A 17,245-nucleotide genomic window follows, 5' to 3' on the forward strand; every position below is an offset into this window, starting at 1 on the left:
TGGATGAAGTTATACTGTAGTTAAGCAGGCACAAGTTGTGTGTTGTGTGGAAGTCAAGCCTTGATGACTTGTGTTCCCAGCTGTGACTTTCTGTTGCATCCCCCTAACAAAGAGGGTGCAATCCCTTAATAAAACTCCAGCCTTCTCCTGCTGCACTGGCAGCAGTTTCTCTGGGGCCTTTGTGGAGTGGTGAAGTGCTAACAAGCAGCTACTGGTACAGATTTTATTTAAACAGCATGTCCAGATTATAAAATCTCGCCATGCACTGACTCATTCTTGCTCTTGTGCAGAGATAAGTTACTGCTCTGTACACGACACTCATTAGTATGCAAGATTTTGTTTGGGTTTGTATGAAATGGATTAATGTCAGGCAGTGACATAACCTTACAGCTACGCTGCAGCTGAAAGAAAGCACAAGTTCTAAGTCACAAGGATGGGCTTGGAGCCCCACTTATGGTGGCATTTGTCACTTATCTGTCACCAGAGGCTGCTGAGTCCCTCAGCCAGGCCAGGCCTTGGCTGCAGAGCAGTCACTTCCTTCTCTCTGAGGGTAACAGTTAACTATTTTGAAGGGCTCTATCTCCCCCAAGTATTTTAAGTTCCCTTAGAATGCGCAGTTGAAATGAATACATCAAAATACTAAATTTAATTTTTATAGTAGCCTTTTCTTAGCTAATACCCGCATCTTAAACAGCTCTGCCCCTTGTCTTCAGCCTGCCCTGTCTCACTGCAGGAGGGTGGTACATCATGTTAGGTGTCTAAACGTAAAGCCACTCCCAGGTGTAAAATGGTTGTGGCACAGTCCAACTTCAGAGCCCAGAAATCCCTGGCTCTGGTAGCAGCAGCTCTTAGTACCTAAAGCAGGTACTTCAAAGCCCTGGTCACCTCTGTGTAAATCTCACTTGTACCTTTGCACCAGGATGCTTTTATACATCAGAAAAATAAGTCAAACCCACTCTGCTTCTGCAAAGTGTCTTCTGTCTCCACACAGAGGTCAGAGAGAAAACATCCCTTACCCTAATTCCTGAGAAAAAGGTTTCAGAAGAACTTGATCTTGAGGACAGATGCCAGACACACATATGGGTGCTATGGGCTGCTTATTATTTGAAATAACTGTATCTGCACTGTGAAGGAGTAAGGAAGTGTTGGGCTCTGCAATTTACCTGCCAGCTTCCAGCAGGAGTAACCCTGGAGGGTGCTCTGTGCTGTGGAAATGAGTAGAAAGAAAAGCCTCTGTTAGAGATGAGAAAAATCACATCCTGCTGGATTTGTAGAGTTGGAAGTTGTTGTGAAAGTAAGAGTAGGAAGAGCATAGTACTGCTCTTTTTAATGATGACCCTTGCAGAGGTATTTTTGCAGTAAATGTGTGACAGGCCCTAGGAACAAGCTGGTGACCAATAAAATCAGTATAAACACATTATTCAAGGGAGAATCGCTCCCCAGAAAATCCTGTAGGGTTAGTTGTCCCTTACTAAAATTTAGGATGAAGGAAGTAAAGGGCTGAGCAGAGGAATGCTAATGAGATTGTTATCCTCGAATAGCCCTGTCCTGATTCCCAGGCAGCCTAAAGGGGTGGGTTTGATGGCAGAGGAGCCTTTCTAAGAGTTTGGCTGAGCTCACTGACTAGGGCTGAGCCTAAAAAGCTGCTCACGTCTGGTAACCCCTTAACCACTAACAAATTCCAGAGACTCTGGTGCCTGTCCACTGATTCCTGTCACTAACACACACTTTGGGGCTTTGCAATTGCACCTCGAGATGTTTTTGTGCCACACGTTTCCCATGTTACAGCTGGGGCCGGTGTCCTGAGGGGGTTGGTGACTCCAGATTTTATTCCCTGCTAACTTCGATGGCTCAAAGGGCCTTTGACTCCCTTGGTATGTGGTTTCTTTGCCTCAGGGAGGTTGTGAAGCCCAGCCTGGAAGCGACTGAGCACCGTGGGCAGGGTGGGGCACGAGAGTCATCCCCACCTTGTCCTGAGGAAAGGAGAGACTAAAAATTGCTTTTCAGCACGTTTGGTAAATGGGGTTGAAGCCTGAGCACGCAACGTGGGTCCCAGAAACTGGGGGGTGTTTGGGGACCCCCTTTTATGGGCACGGGGGGGGTTCGGGAACCCTTCAATGGGCACCGGAGGGGGTTCGGGGATCCTTCAGTGAGCACCGGCGGTGCTGGGGACCCCCTTTCGAAGCACTGCGGGGTGTGTGGGGACCGCTCTCTGAGCACCGAGGGATGTTATGGAATCCCCCCCAACTGCCGGCGCCACAAGATGGCGGCCGCTCCGCCGGACTGCTGTTCCCGGCGTGCCCAGCGGGCGCCGCGCGAAATGGCCGCTAGGCGCCGCGCGCGGGACTACAACTCCCGGTACACCTCGCGCCGGGTAGGCGCGAAAAAGACTACGTGTCCCGGCATGCCTCGCGCCGCCCCTCCCCATTCCCACCCCACACCTCCGAGGGCCCGGCCGGGCGCGCGCCGGGGAGGGGCGGGGGCGTGGCGTGCGCGCGCCGGCGTTGGCGGAAGTGACGCGCGTGCCGCGGTGTGTGGCGGAGCGGGCCGGGCCGGGCCGAGCGCGGAGCCGAGCGGGGCCGGTGGGGCCGGTGCGGCCGGGCGGGACACGGCGGAGCGCCGGCGGCTCCTCTGACACCGCAGGTGAGCGCCGGGGGTCGGCCCCGGCTGGTTGGGGCGGCCGGAGGGCGCCGCCCCCTCCCCTGAGGCGGCGCCGCCGCCGGGCCGCGGCCTCCACCCCCCGCGGCGGGGCCGCCCCTCGGTATTGTCTGCGGCGCCATCCGGGGCCTGCGGGGGCCGCCGGGCCGCAACAAAGCGGGGGCGGCCCCGGGGCCGAGACAGCGGCACCGTGAGGGGGGTCTGACACACGCTGCTCTCACAGACACCGCCTCGCTGGGCCGTAAAACTCAGCGCAGCGCTCGGAGGCCTTTATATCCGATATAAACCCGCGCCCCGCGTGAAATGATTAAGAAATGCGCCTATTAGACGGGTTTAATGAGCTACGTCGATAACTGCGCTAATCTAAACTGATAAGGGGAGCTCGGCCGCGCTGCTGGTACCGGGAGGAATCGCCGCCTGATAAACAACTCGCAGGGCTCTAAAACACCTTTCTTTAATCTTCAGCGGCCACTAAACCCCTCACGTGTTGCTCTTGGGTGCTTGAAGCAAATATCTTAATTTTTTAACTGCAGTTTTTCCCCTCGCGGGTGAGGCCCAGGGCCCTGTGCGGGTTTAGGCCTGATCTCACCTCCGGAGTGGGCGGTGGATAATCTTCTTTCGTGACTGGGTTGTAAATGCAGAATCTTCAGTCACAAAGGCCTGAATTTTAATGATGGTCGGGCCGGGGCTCTTCGTGGCTGTAACTGCAGCAGAATTCAGGGAAACTGGTAAATTAGGGATGTTGTGGAGCAACGAGCTGCACCCTCCATACAGGAAACAGAGTTCACTGAAAGCCCTGTTGTTACAGGATTCCTAATTTGTCATTTAATTCCTAAGATAAAAATCCTTTTTTTTCATGTCTTTCCTTCTGCACTTGGAGTGTTTTTCTTGCCTCACTCCCACTCCCCACCAAAATCCTGGAGTAATTTGGGTCAGAACCTCCCAGGGTGTCCCTGTGGCAGAATCCTCCCTGTTTTCTATTCCTCAGCACTACCAGTGTTACATTTCCTCTTCCAGTGTAAGGAGCTTTGAGCTCTTCTGCTTCCCACCTACTTCCAGATGGAAAAGGTGTTATTTTTGTTCCCAGCAGTGTAGCCTGGCACTGGGTTTGTTTTCTGCAGCAGCCTGCCTAGACTGGGACTTTTTGCAAGACTGAAGTGGCATTTGGCTCTTCCCCCTCAGAATTCCCTACAGCTCCTGACTGAAATGTTGTATCCAACACCAGGGAAACAGGACTGATCTTGTCCTCACACGTGATCACAGAAAGCAGCTGGTTTGTCTTTTAAAATGTAGAAATGGGAAGATTTATTTGTTTTATTGGAAGCTGCAGAAAATGAAATTAGGAGTGTTGTGAAGGACTGGCCTGGAGATTCCTCACTGTTCCTGCAGGATAAATGTTGGTTGGAATGTTCTCCTGTGGGAAAAACATGAATGGCCTTGGGGGTTCATCAGAAAAAAATCAGATATTCAGGTTGGGCCTGAGGTGCTGCTGGAACCTCCTCATCCCCATTGTCCTGGGGCAGTGATGGACAAAGCTGGTTTGGTCCAAGCTGGCCTTCCCTCCCTCCCTCCCAAAGCTGTAGCTTGTGTTCTGTAGGAACGCTTCAGGAATGGGAAAAGCAGCCCATGATTCAACAAATGAACCTTCCAAGCTTTTACAGAAACAAGTAGGGTTGGTTTGCTGGTTTTGGGTTGGGTGTTGTTTTTTTTTTAATTATTTTTACCTTTCTGACTTGTCTGGGTACAGTCACCTTTGTGCAGGAGCTGCCTGAGTTCCTCACACACTGCTGAGGCACTTTCCTTCAGGGGAGTAGGAATATCAGATGAGCTACACAAAGGGAAAGGTGGAAATGCCTGTCAGTAAAAAAAAAAAAAAAAAAAAGAAAAAAAATTAAGCTTTTTAGGCTCTATTTCCTTCACTCCATCCCATGTGTTGGCCTGGGAACAGCTGAAGTGGCTTAAAGCAATTTCAAGCTTGAATTGGGATGATAAATGCACTGTCCTTTCCTGTTTTATATTAAACGCTGCCAATAATCCTTAGCAAGTTTGTTTTGAAAGAACATCAAAAGGAACCTGTTTTCCCTTGCTGGAATACCGGGAACTGCTCCCATTTGTGGCACTTCCCAGGGAGCTGCAGTGACTTCCCATGCTGGGGGTTGCCTTTGATTTAAAAACCTGGAATAGAGCAGGAATCCAGGCAGGTTCCTCCTCCTTCGTGCTTTCCTTAATGGGTCCTTTGGATGTGGCAGGTTTTTGACCTGGCATTATCAAGAATTTTGACCCAAAACTTGCATTAATTCCCTAGATAACAGGACTGAGTGGAATCCAAAGAGAAAATGTGAGGTGTTACATGATAAGCCCTTGAACTGTAATTAAAAGACAAGGCTGTAATTTGACACCCCCTTCTCTGAATTAGTCACTCTTTGATATGCAGACAAGGAGCTAAAATGTTGTTTTGAAAATAAAATAAAAATATTTTCCCTCTCTGCTGCATGGTTTCATTGCGAATTTCAGCACAAGAAAAACATTGAAATTTGGGTGGTTTTTTTGAGCTCCTTGCCTCACTTTGTGTACTGTTTTTAAAAGAATTAATACTAGCAGGATCAGTATCCAAAAAATACTCACCTTTTGCACCACTGATCTCTGTACTGGAGCAGGTACAGGAAGGGCAGCAGTGTTGTCTCACTCACCTCAGAACACACCAGGATTTGTGTGAGCAGCCCTGGGGCTCTGAGCCCAGGGTGATGAGCTCCAGCTCATGGCCTGGTGGAGCGGCTCAAGCCATTCCTGGGACAGGGATTCAGGCTAAATTTAGGATTTATCCTGCTTTGGACCCTCACTAGGTGGAACAGACCTTGCTTGCCAGCTGTACCTTTGTTCCTGGAGCTCAGGCCTATCACATATCCAGGGCATGCTGAGAGATCTCCAGGCTCAGTCTGTGGTGGAAAGTGAGAGGAGAGGCAGGAACTCTCTTCCAGTGCCTCCTGATGTTGTCTTCACCTGGAGCTGCCCAGGCAGTGGCCTTTGTCTCCCAAAGCAGCTCTGAGAACTTGGCCCTGCACGGGGTCAGTGCCTGGTTGCTTCTTTCCCTGTGAGGTTTCCCAGCAGTGAAACTTGGCTTGTGCCATCACACACAACACTCAGAAGTGCTTTGGAAAACAAATTCTCATTTGGAATGTTGCCTTAAACACTTTCCTACTGCCAAGTCTGTGCGCTTCCTGTTTTTTCCTGTCACTTTTCATTGCCTTTAGTGAGGTTTAATTTGGGAAATTAATTTGTCAGTGGACTGTGCACACAATGGGAATGGTGTCAGTGATGCTTATGATATCGGAGCTCTGCTGCAGTGGGGGAGAAGCTGCCTGGAGCCTTCAAATGCAGGTGCAGCCTTGCTGGGCTGGTGCAGGGGCTGAGGAGGGTGCCCGTGCTGACTTGCTGTGCCCCTCAGTTGCAGGTTTGGGATCGAGGTCGCAGCCATGAAGGACCCAAGTCGCAGCAGCACCAGCCCCAGTATCATCAGCGAGGACGTGATCATCAACGGGCACTCCCACGAGGACGACAACCCCTTCGCCGAGTACATGTGGATGGAGAACGAGGAGGAGTTCAACAGGCAGGCAAGTCCCCCCTCCTCCACGGCCTGGCACCTGCCTGGTCACTGCCTGGCTGAAGGGGCAGTGCCAGGGCTTGGCAGCTGGGGTATGAGATTGGCAGTCCTTGGGGGAGGAGGGTTTAGATCAGCCCTGAGAGTCATCCTGTGGAACAGACAAGCCTCCCTTTCTCTGGCAATAAATACTGATTTTCTGTAGTTTCGGTGGAAAATACAGGAGGTACAGCGTGTTCTGATGCATCCATTAATTCTGTACTTCTCCAGGAGGGAGGGGGAAAAAAAAGTGTTGACAGATGTGTGTGGTGGTTGGGAAGGGCTGGGCCGGGAGCTGGATGTGTGTGGGCATGCTGGCTGGGATAGTCCTGAGCTGGAAATTCCAGGTGCACAGCTGCCTCGGGAGCAGCACTGCTGTTCCACAGGGAGTGGGAGGACAGAGCTGTTGGGTGACGGTCCTGCCCACTGTTTAGTGCCCAAGTGCCTTTGAGCTGGCCTTCTCCATGGGGTGGGGAGGAAGCCTTCCCTTCCTCTGCCACCTGGCATCAGGCCACCATTCCCTCTCCCGTGGAGGCTCATTCCATGCCCCTTTCCCATTCCACCATGCTCTGTGCACTCTGTGTCTGTGCTCCAGCAGCTGTGGCTGAGCTGCCAACATCAGACATGGCAGCAGCTCTGCAGAGGGGCACTGAGCTCATCTAAAGTCAGGTGTGCTCCCAAAAACTCCATCCTCTTGTGCATTGTTTCCTGTTTGGTGGCTTTTTGCCCCTGGGAACTGTGCTGTAGTTGGCAAATGGGGTGTGTAGTTCTCTGGAGCTGATTTTTCAGGCGCAGACTCCGTTGGCAGAGCAGAGGAGAGGTGGGAGCGTGACAGGAGAAGGGACATCTCAGGCAGGCAAACACCACTGGCAGCCTGGTCACCACCTGCTGCAGGCACAGCCCTCTGGGAGCCTGAGCAAGTTAAACTTGGGCTGGAAAACACCAACAGGCAGTGCTAATTTCCAGACATTTGGGGAATTAAATGTTATTTAGTACTCCAGGAGCTGCCATTGAGGCACCTGTAGGGGTACAGGCTGTAACCAAACCCCAGGAGCTGGGCAAGCCCTGCTGTAACACGAGCCTGTGGCTGTGTGCCCACAGTGTGCAGGACAGAGGCAGTGCCATCCCACTGGGATGGATGGGAGGTGCCATCCAGACCTGGAGTGCTGCTTTGGGGAAGCACTGAGTCAGCATTCCAGGCGGGTTTTGGAGTGCCTGGGCAGTGGCTGGGAGCACATGGCAATGAGTCCCTCTTCCCCAGAGCACCAGGTGAGCTCGTGGGTGTGTTTGCCCCATGGACAGGGACACAGATTTCACAGGAATCTTGAATTCTGGCGTTAACATTTTCAGTTTGGTGTTTGTGTAGCCAAATTTCTGCTCCAGGAAATTTGAGGAGGTGTTTGATTTCAGAGTGAAGGACAGATAGGAAAACTTGTTTGAGCTTCCACTGGGTGAACTTCTAAATCTGTCCTGAATCATTTTTCCACTCCCTTATGTCTGGGAAGTCATTCACACCAGCTTCTATTTCCCTGCTTTCCAGTGCTAAGCACTGTGATGCAGGACATGGAAAACTCATGGAATGAACTCCCTCCAAAGCTTGTTTACTGAACAACCAAACAAAACTTTGCTTTAATCTCTGCACTGGTCAGTTCTGCATGGCTTGGTTTGTCCTGCTCTCAGGACAGCAGGGCTGCATTCCTGACAACTGCTGAGATCGGGGGGGTTCCCAAGGAGAACCACAGTGGGTGAACACACAGCCAAGGAGATGCTGCTTGTTCCAAGAGACAGGCAGTGGTTGTTTTCCCCCCAGGAGTCCCGCAGGACACTTTCCTGGGGAGTGTGCCTGGCTGTGTGTGTTGGCACAGTTCCCTTCCTCATACTTGCAGCAAGTTCAGTCCAGACTAGTTGGTACAACTGAAATTTTTGCTTGGAACCAACATTTTCCTTCTCCTTGAGTTCATAATAAGCTGCAAACAAAACAGCTGGGGCTGGGGTTGTTCTCATGCCATTCCCTTTTCCCAAGTTCCTGGGACAAAGCACTTTCCTACACTGTTAAATGCCAGCTGATGGCCTTCCTGCCACCTGGGCATGGTGCTAGGCTGGGGTCCTGCTGGATAGCTGGGAAGAAGGTCAGCTGGGGGCACACACCTGGGAATAAAACCCCCCCAAGCTGTCAGCAATGTTTGTTGCTGAAGCAGATCCTTCTCTTGGACAGATCGAAGAGGAGTTGTGGGAAGAAGAATTTATCGAGCGCTGTTTCCAGGAGATGCTGGAAGAGGAAGAGGAGCACGAGTGGTTTATTCCAGCCCGTGATCTCCCACAAACAATGGATCAAATCCAGGACCAGTTCAATGACCTTGTTATCAGTGACAGCTCATCGCTGGAGGATCTGGTGGTAAATTCAGTTTCTCCTGTTTCTAAAACTTGAGTGTTTGTCCAAGGCTGGGTTTTACTGCTGCTAAGGGCAAGAGAGAGTCCTTCACAGGAGGGCTGAGCCTGTTAAAGGTGCCTGGCTGTGGGGTGGGATGTGTGGGTGGGGGATGTGTCCTCATGGGACCTGACCTGTTTGGTGTTTTTTCATGCCCACGTGGAGCCTTTCCCAGTCCATGGCACAAGTTCAAGAGGCTCTGGGTGTGGGGAGGGTTATGAAAGCACACTGTGAGAGGGTCACTGGGCACCTCTCACTGAGCCCTGGCCCAGGGTCTGCTTGGGACTGGGAGAACTGTAGAAATTCTAAGGAAGGGCAAAGCAGCCAAACTGTGATATTTCCCTCTTTTGCTGTCTGACTTCTGTCCAGAGCTTAACTCAAAGGAAAAGGCAGCGTGTACTTATTTTCCCTCACAGAATACGAAGTTCCTGATACAGAGTACAAACCCCACACTGTCACAAAATTGCTGTGGGATTCAGATGCAGACCCCGACTTTTTCAAGCTAAAACAGCTGCAGGCAGCAGTTTCAGACTCAATTAAGAACAGAAAAACCTAATCCTCAATTTCTTTGTGATGAAGAGCTCATTTTGAAGGTGCTGGTGCCCACCTCTAACTGCAGGACACTGGGCAGCAGCAGCAGCTTGCCAAGGGGGAGGACAGGGTAGTCACAGACATGTAAAAAATCAATACACTGTTCATACACATTAAATTCCCAGAAGTGGCTGAAGTTCCTGGAACAAGTCACCTCTTGCTTAAATAAGCAAAATTAAAAAACCTCATGGCACGTTTTAACAGCTCAGCTTGAGAAAAGGCTATTTCAGCACGAGGGGAAGCTGCTGTGTTGGGTGCATGCCTGTGGTTTGCTGCTTATTCCCTGAGCCCTCCTCTGGCTGAAACTTCAGGTGGAGCTGAGGAAGGATGGATAATTCAGGGAGTAGCACATGGGAGTGGACTTTTCTTGGCATCATAGACTGCTGATAAATGTATGCCTGAGTGTTCCTCTAAATCTGCTGACTGTTCCTGATGCTCTCTGCCTCTGATTTGTCTTCAGCTTGAAAATGGAAGATGAAAATAATGATTGAGCTCGATGTCTGTTTTTCCCTTCCTCAGGTCAAGAGTAATCTGAATCCAAACGCAAAGGAGTTTGTTCCTGGGGTGAAGTACTTAAACATTTGAGTAGACTGGGCCCTCTTTTGGTGGATGTAGCACAATTTCCACACTGTGAAGCCAGTATTAGAAGATTTAATTGTAAAAGCTCTCTCTTCTTGTCACTGTGTTACACTTATGCATTGCCAAAGTTTTGTTAGTCTTGCATGCTCAATAAAAGTGCTGAGACTGTTATTAAGTAAATCTGTCAAAAGTTTAATGGAAACATAATCGGGCCTGGCTCTGTGCAAAGGAGGCAGTGAGGTAAGAAGCACCAGTCAAGTTGAGACAAAGTACCACGTTAATAAAACCTTCTGCAGACTCTGACTTTTTAAACAGGACTTGGAATTTGCGGTGAATGGTCTGTTTTTACCTAAAGATGTGTTAACTGGTGCTAGCTTGCACCTGATAATGCCTTAACTTCCAAATGAAAGTGAGGAGATCTGATTGTTATGCAAATTAGCTAATGTTCCTTTGAGGTATCAGTGTTGTTACTAATGTCGATTTTCCCCTTACAAAACATGCTCCTGGGAAGCAGCTCAAGCTTTAACCCAAATCGTGAGCTTTAACCCAAATCTTACAGACCTGTACAGAGTCGTAGATCTCAGCTACTGAACTAACAGCCAAGTGATTGGGAGGAAGAAATTCCCTGTACTTTGCAGCGTGTTCCCGCATTAGAAACGTTCCACTTCCCGATGATGTTCAAGGAATGTGAGTTTTCATCACAGTTTCTTCCAAGCCCCCGGTGCCGTACATAGCACTGCCTATGTAACCCTTAGCATCCGACTTTCCATAGCTGGATTTAACCAGGCAACCCCCAGCATTAGTGATTTGAGTGGTGCTTTTCCCTTGCTTTGTTTAATCATCACTACACAATAGTCTACAGCACAACGACTTTTTTGGGGTTATTTTTTTTTTTTGGTTTTTTGGTTGGTTTTTTTTTTCCTCTTTTAATAAAGCTAGAACAGTTTTGGCTTCTTAAACTTCATATTTGGGTAGGTTAAGCTGCCATACGTGTTCAGTGTGAATAGTGTTTAAGTTGAAAATATTGTAAAAAAATTATATTTTTTCAAAAATATTTAAAAAAATAAATAATAGTAGAACTGATGTGGTGGCTGTCTCGTGAATGGGATCTCGCACGGGAACTCGCTTGGCAGCGCCTGCAGAGAGGGCTGGCACTGGATGTGGTGCCTGGAAGGCTGTGGAACCTGATGGCCCAGGATCCTGGATGAAGCTGGGCTCTGATCTTTTCATGGAATCACAGAACTGTTTGGGTTGAAAGGGACCTTAAAGATTCATTTTCACTCCCTGCCATGGGCAGGGACACCTTCCATTAGACCAGGTTGCCCATCCAGCCTGGCCATGGACACTTCCAGGCATAGGAATTTCTCTTTCCTCATGCTCCCTGTGTTCCCCCTTCGTTCTCCCAATGACTGATCCCGGCTCAGCCCCACTGGCAGCCCTGGGAGCAGCTCATGGCTCCAATAAAGCTGCTCCTGGTGCTTGGCATGAGCTGTGGGAACTCTGGAGCTGTGGAATCATGTGGTGGCTGCAACAGTCCCGTCCATTCCTGCTTCCTAACTGTCCATGAATCCCAGAATATCCTAAGCTGGACCCACAAGGATCGCAGAGTCCAACCCTGGCCCTGCACAGCACAGCCCCAGCCTTGCTGTTGATGTCTTTTGGGTTTAAGCTCCGATTAAACCAAACGGGAACACCTCAGGAGCTGGAGCTCTGCAGGGCTGGAGGGGGAGGCAGAGCCTTCCCTCAGGTGTCCTGCAGCAGAACTACACCATTTGTACTCCAGGGGGGAGAACCCCTCCCTCGTGGGGGAGTTCAGGCACATGAACTCATTTTACTGTTGCTCTGTGAAATGTTGCTGCAGTTATCCCAGGCTCTGCCTTCCCTACCGGAGAGTCAGCCTTCCCAGAGCCAGCAGAACTACCCTGGCATTTCCACTGGAGATGGTTTAGACTCGAGCACCTAAACACAGAAAGGCAGGAAATAACACACCACTGTTCCACAGCTGATTTTTATCCGGAGTGGGAGAGTTTCACCAGCGAGCCCTGCGTGGCTGCAACTTGTCCGTGAACCTCGGCCTGTCCACAGTCACCTTGGGGGGGTGGCAGCTGAGTGCAGCAGCCAGGAGCCAGCGTGTGGAGCACCTGCCTGGCCGTGGGCTGCTCTCCTGGCGTTGGTGTTATCACCCTCCCATATCCCAGCCAGCTCCAGGATGTTTATTGGAGAGGTCTCCACTGGGATGGAGCTGCCGCTGTCCTGTCCCTGGGTTTGGGATGTGACTGGAGCAGAGGTCGGTGGCACCTGGTGCTGAGGTTGCTGCTGAGCAGCACTTCTACCACATCCAGGCTTCCTCTCACTCCTGCTCCAGCCCCAGGAGTGGGCTGTGGGGACAAGAAGCTGGAACAGGCCTGATCAGCCACCTCTGGGCCTGCAGCTGGGGACCCACTGCCGGCACCAGGCAGTGTCGCCGGCACCAGGCAGTTTCACCGGCACAGCCAGGACGAAGCCAGCTCTGCAGAGCTCCCCACGCACGAGGGGTTTGCCAAGGCCTTGTGCTGAGCTGCCTCTCCCGCTGCACCGGGTCAAGGCAGAGCCCACCTGGATGAAATCCAGCGTGTCTCCGTGTCGGGCAGCCTGGCAGGGAGTACAGAAAGGTGCTGATGCAGCGCAGAAGGGTTGAGGGAATGGTGCAGGAGGCAGCAGAGACGCTGGTAGGGCTTGTGTGCTTGAATATTTTATTACTTTTAATGTATAATCTTAAATTAGGCTTCCTAAGGCTGGTCTGGACACTGCTCCACACAGAGCCTGCACCAGTGCTGGGTCACCCGGCCAGAGTGAGGGCACAGCGTGGAAATCCATGGCCCTGGGTGGGAGTTGGTGGCCCCGGGGCTCTGGCTGGCTCCAGTGGTGGCAGACAGGCTTCAGCAAGCGCTGGATGAGCCTCAGCCGGCTGAAGGTTGGGGTGGAGCAAAGCACGGGGGTGGCAGTTCCCAGGCGGGTGCCCCCGGAGCTCAGGGTGTCCCCCGGGAGCAGGGTTGCGTTTCCCTATCCCTGTGTCCGAGCCGAGCCTTGGCTTTGGCCTTGGCGAGTGCTGATGGATCCCAAGAGCCTCCCTGGGAGCTCGGCCGGGCCTCTCCAGCGCCGGGCAGGAGCCCTGCCCTCGCTCAGACCTTGGTGCACACCGACACCTCGTCCGCGCCGTCCTGCCCATCTGCGACCGCGCCGCCGCCGCGGGCCCGGGCCCTGAACCCCGTGAACCCCGGGCACACGGGCACCCGCCGGAGCCACCGCGCCCTGCGCACCGCGCCCATCCCGAACGGGAAGTCGTAGCTCCGGAGGCTGGCGCCCGCCGTGCTGTCCGAGTGCGCGCCCGCCTTCCACTGCACCAGCCCTCGCTCCTCCTGCGTCCCTGCGGCAGCCGCGATGCCCAGTGTCACCCCCTCGCCCTGCCAGGCCCTCTGACAGCTCCAAACCGACACGAATCTGCCCCCAGCCCTTCCTGCTCCCCCCCTGCCCCGGCCCCGTGTGTGGCAGTTACCCGGGATGGTGTTGTCCAGGACGAAGGCGATGGTCCCCCCGACGAACATCTCCGTGGTGAGCAGCACCGTCAGGATCTGGTCCAGCTCGGGGACACCTGTGAGAGCGAGAGATGGAGCCGGGCTGTGCTGTCATGAGCTTATTAATCAGTGCTTCCCTGGGGTGGGAGACCGCCCGGGAAGTCCCCCCTCCTCTCTCCCTAAATACCCCAAATTAGGGCTTTTCGCGGCTGAGGGTACCTGTGTTAATGGCCCCGGGGTTAGAATCCAGGTAGTTTGGCAGCGTGAGCCCGAAAAACATGGCAAAGCCCAGCACGAAGAGGTTTCGGGAGGAATTCATGTCGACGAACTGCAGGTTGGAAAGGCCGACGGCCGTGATCATTCCTGTCGGCAGAGACGCGGCGATGCAGGCGGAGGTGCCCGCGGGAGCCGGGCACAGGGAGGGGCTGCCCCAGCAGGGGTGCAGGGAGGTGGTCACGGTCCCACCCAAAACTGTCCTGCATCCCTTGGGCTCACCAGCCCCAAAATCTGCGGGGACATGGCCCAGGGCTGCTGAGAGCAGCGCTCCGGGTTTGGGGGCGGCTGCGCCGCAGTTACCGAATAAGGTGCAGAACATCCCGCCGAGGACGGGGTCGGGCAGGGAGGCGAAGAGCGCCGTGAACTTGCCGACCGTCCCCAACACGAGCATGATCCCGGCCCCGTACTGGATCACCCTCCTGCTCCCCACCTGCACAGAGACAGCGGCAGGCGGTGACGGCGCCCGCGCCCCCCGGCCGAGCCGGGATTCCTCCCCAGCTCCGGTACCTTGGTCATGCCCAGGACGCCGATGTTGGGGCTGGAGGAGGTGGAGCCGTTGCCGGTTCCCAGCAGCCCCGCGATGATGCAGGAGATGCCCTCGGTGAAAATGCCCCTGAGGAACAACGCGGTCGGGCTGGTTCCCATCCCACTCTCCTGCGGCGTCCCTGCCCGGTCTCCAGGGATGCCACGGTGTGAGCGGGGTACCGTGGAGGGGAAACAGCTGTCTGTACCTGTTAATGGCATGCACGGGGGGCGGGGGGGCCCCTGCCAGCCGGGCACAGGAGTAGTAGTCCCCAATGGACTCGATGATGCCCGCCAGCGTGGCACTGAACATGCCCAGCACGGCCGCCGAGGTCACTGTGGGCAGACCCCACTGGCCTGCCCGGGGTCATAGCAGGAGGTCAGGGTTGGGGGCCACCTCAGGCCCTCCTGGTACTCACCACTTTGGGGCCCCCCACGGGTGTTCCCCAGCCCCGGTGATGCTGCACCAGCTCCCCACATCCCCCAGGGCGAAGGGGTATCAGGAGTTCCAGCCCCCTTGGGCTGCCAGGCACTCACAGGGGTAGGGAACCCGGAACCAGGGGGCCACAGACAGGATCTCCCCCCGGGCATCCGTCCTGGCCTTGTACCCATATTCCTCGGGGTCGCTGGGGAAGACACCGGTGCGGGTCAGCACGTAACAGAACAGCCACACCACCATGATAGCCAGGATGATCTGCAGGGCAGAGACCAGGGAAGCATCCACAGTGCTTACAAACCCATGCCTGGAAAAGGAGGGATTTGGGGGGCACTCCAGGATGCTCCCAGCCAGTCCCTACCGGGAACATCTTGAAGATCTGGAAGCGAAACAGGACGAAGCCGCGGCCCCGGCGGTAGCCAGGCAGGCAGATGGCAACCTGCCGCAGGTACTGGGCAAAGAGCACGATCAGCAGGATGGTCCTGGGGGAAGAAAAGCACAGGGTCCCTCGTGCCCCTGGCGTCCTCCTGGCTGCGTTGGACAACCCTACCCCCCTGTCCCCCCGTCCCTGTGCCGTACATCACAGCGATGCCCCAGTGGGAGCCGGCGCGCTCGCCGGCCGCCTGGAACACGGACAGTCCGATGAGGGACACGGTGGGGGTGACGGTCAGCGGCCCGATGTAGCTGAGCAGCGCCCCAGGGAGCCCCAGCAGCCCGATGACCACCTCCACCAGGCTGGACACCATGATGGCCCCCTGGATCTGCAGGGTATGGAGAGGTGGAGGGAGGGGGGTCAGCGGCCTGCCAGGGGTTTTGGGGTCCCCCGGCGGTGGTGGCAGGATGTACCTCTCGCATGCGGGGCTGCCAGATGTGGGAGGTGTTGAGCGGCAGTGACCAGTTGCCATAGATCTGCTCTGGGGGGGGAGGGGGGTGAAGTGGTCCGGGGGGGGCAGGGAGCAGCTGGACACCCCCCTGCACCCCCTCTGCCCTCACCTTCAGGAGGGCATCGCCACTTCTCCAGGGCCAGGATGGACTTGGCAGGGATGAGGAAGGCCAGCGCGCTCGCCTGGAAGAGGGGCAGCCTGGGGGGACGAGAGGGGATCCTGTGCCCACGGCCCAGGGGTGGGCAGGACCCGGGGGTGGGCAGGGGGTCCCACCGGGGCCACGGCTCTACCTGATGCCCACAGTGGTCTGGATGAGGGTGGTGATGCCCACACAGGTGAAGATGGTGCCGATGAGGTAGCTGACGGTGAGCTGGTCCTTGCCCACGCACATGCTCTCGGCCAGCAGGAACGGGATGGCGACAGTGCCACTGAAGCAGGTCAGGTAGTGCTGGGGGGCAAGGGGGGCTCAGCAGGGTTGGGGGGGCCATGGTTGCCCCATGGCACAGGGAGCAGGGGCTTGGGATCTGCCAGTGGGGCTCCCCCCTTTCCAGGCTGTACCTGGAAGCCGAGCAGGATGCAGAGGTACCAGGGGGGCACGTCCTCAATCTTGTAGAGCATGTCCACCTCCGGCTGGGGGGGCCTGGTGCCCCCCCTCGGGTCCTGCTGTGTGGGGGCACAGCTCAGCCCTGGCTCACCCTGGGGACTGGGGGCAGGGAGTGGCACCCCACACTGTCCCCATAGGTGGCACAGGCTGCCCCGTGGGAGCCTTTGTGCCCTCAGGGATGGTGAGGGGTCCTGGCCGGCTGGTCTGCATCCCATGGTGTGTTACAGATGGATTTGGGGTGCTGTGCTGCCCACGGGGTGCCCCAGTACTCACCCTGCCCTCCGCAGGCGGCTCCTTCCCGGGGGTCTGTGGGGAGCCAGCAGGAGCAGGAGCCAGAGCCAAGTTCCCATTCTGGCAGTGAGGGTGAGGTGGGGGCTGGGTCAGTGTGGGCCTGGGTGTCCCATGGGAACGGGGCTGCCCTCTGCCCTGGGGATGTGGGGGGACACCAGGCCATAGCTTAGCCTGTGTGTCTGCTCAGTCCCACCCGGCACCACCTCTGACCCTCAAAAGGGGTCTAGGCTCCAAAACCCACTAGTTCCTCTGTGATGGTTTGTCCCTGGAAAGTGTGGAGGGGGGTTCCCGCTGGCCCTAGGGTGCCTAGACCACCCTGCAGGTGCTGGGAAAGTTGGCACAAACCAGTCCGAGCCACAGCATCTCTGCATGTCCCGTTGGTCCCAGGATTCCCCGCAGTTCCCAGGCTCATCCCGCCCTTTGCCAGCCCCAGCAGGGCATCCTGACCCTGCGCTGGCCATGGTGTGAGTCAATACCCCTGGTCACCACCTCCCTCCCCGCCGCCCCGGGATGTGACCGAGGGATGGGGATTGGGACAGGGATGGAGGCTGCGTTCACCTGGGGCTTAGCCAGGTCCCCCGAGCGGGTCTCCATTCTCCGGCGACGCGTCCCCGGCGGCGATGTCACCGCGCGGGGGTTTTATGGCCGTGGGAAGGACTTTAGTCACCTCCCGGGCGGTGGCCGTGGCAGGGGCGGCGGGCGGGAGGGCGGCCATTGGCTGCGGGTTGTGAAACCAGGGAGCGCAGCCCCGGGACGGGTCAGCCATTAACTGCTTTAATTGGGGC

The 17,245-nt window shown here is 55.1% G+C and overlaps 2 protein-coding genes across 6 annotated transcripts; one reads left to right on the forward strand and one right to left on the reverse strand.

Moving 5' to 3' along the window:
- Positions 1 to 2,527: 2,527 nt before the first annotated feature.
- On the forward strand, positions 2,528 to 10,976 carry PAIP2 (poly(A) binding protein interacting protein 2). 2 transcript variants are annotated; one of them, XM_064671433.1, is made up of 4 exons: positions 2,528 to 2,643; positions 6,110 to 6,269; positions 8,511 to 8,690; positions 9,834 to 10,976. In XM_064671433.1, exons 2-4 carry the CDS (start codon positions 6,132 to 6,134, stop codon positions 9,897 to 9,899), a joined length of 384 nt encoding a protein of 127 aa, XP_064527503.1. In that variant the 5' UTR covers positions 2,528 to 2,643; positions 6,110 to 6,131; the 3' UTR covers positions 9,900 to 10,976. The 2 variants fall into 2 exon arrangements, with proteins under 2 accessions (XP_064527503.1, XP_064527502.1); XM_064671432.1 differs by having other exon boundaries at positions 2,539 to 2,643; positions 6,104 to 6,269.
- A 1,632-nt stretch (positions 10,977 to 12,608) lies between these two features.
- On the reverse strand, positions 12,609 to 17,164 carry SLC23A1 (solute carrier family 23 member 1). Of its 4 annotated transcripts, none has more exons than XM_064671430.1 (15): positions 17,019 to 17,164; positions 16,443 to 16,520; positions 16,124 to 16,228; positions 15,856 to 16,013; positions 15,675 to 15,763; positions 15,528 to 15,595; positions 15,261 to 15,442; positions 15,043 to 15,163; positions 14,783 to 14,939; positions 14,455 to 14,602; positions 14,231 to 14,336; positions 14,024 to 14,153; positions 13,667 to 13,810; positions 13,429 to 13,524; positions 12,609 to 13,299 (listed from the first exon to the last, which is right to left on the reverse strand). In XM_064671430.1, exons 1-15 carry the CDS (start codon positions 17,052 to 17,054, stop codon positions 13,055 to 13,057), a joined length of 1,863 nt encoding a protein of 620 aa, XP_064527500.1. In that variant the 5' UTR covers positions 17,055 to 17,164; the 3' UTR covers positions 12,609 to 13,054. The 4 variants fall into 4 exon arrangements, with proteins under 4 accessions (XP_064527500.1, XP_064527501.1, XP_064527499.1 ...); XM_064671431.1 differs by having other exon boundaries at positions 16,124 to 16,225; positions 17,019 to 17,163; XM_064671429.1 differs by having other exon boundaries at positions 16,124 to 16,225; positions 16,443 to 16,595; positions 17,019 to 17,123.
- Positions 17,165 to 17,245: the final 81 nt, after the last annotated feature.

The sequence above is a fragment of the Pseudopipra pipra genome, chromosome 15, assembly GCF_036250125.1.
Source record: "Pseudopipra pipra isolate bDixPip1 chromosome 15, bDixPip1.hap1, whole genome shotgun sequence".
In the NCBI taxonomy this organism is placed as follows: Eukaryota; Metazoa; Chordata; class Aves; order Passeriformes; family Pipridae; genus Pseudopipra; species Pseudopipra pipra.

Bases quoted from the DNA above. Each gene is read 5' to 3' on its own strand.
- PAIP2 (XM_064671433.1), top strand. From the start codon at position 6,132: ATGAAGGACCCAAGTCGCAGCAGCACCAGCCCCAGTATCATCAGCGAG. The intron at 6,270-8,510 runs GCAAGTCCCCCC...TCTCTTGGACAG, and splicing joins AGGAGGAGTTCAACAGGCAG to ATCGAAGAGGAGTTGTGGGA. The intron at 8,691-9,833 runs GTAAATTCAGTT...TCCCTTCCTCAG, and splicing joins CATCGCTGGAGGATCTGGTG to GTCAAGAGTAATCTGAATCC.
- SLC23A1 (XM_064671428.1), bottom strand. From the start codon at position 17,054: ATGGAGACCCGCTCGGGGGACCTGGCTAAGCCCCAG. The intron at 16,596-17,018 runs GTGAACGCAGCC...CCACATCCCCAG, and splicing joins GGGACCTGGCTAAGCCCCAG to GGCAGAGGGCAGCCCCGTTC. The intron at 15,764-15,855 runs GTAGAGCCGTGG...TCGTCCCCCCAG, and splicing joins CAGACCACTGTGGGCATCAG to GCTGCCCCTCTTCCAGGCGA.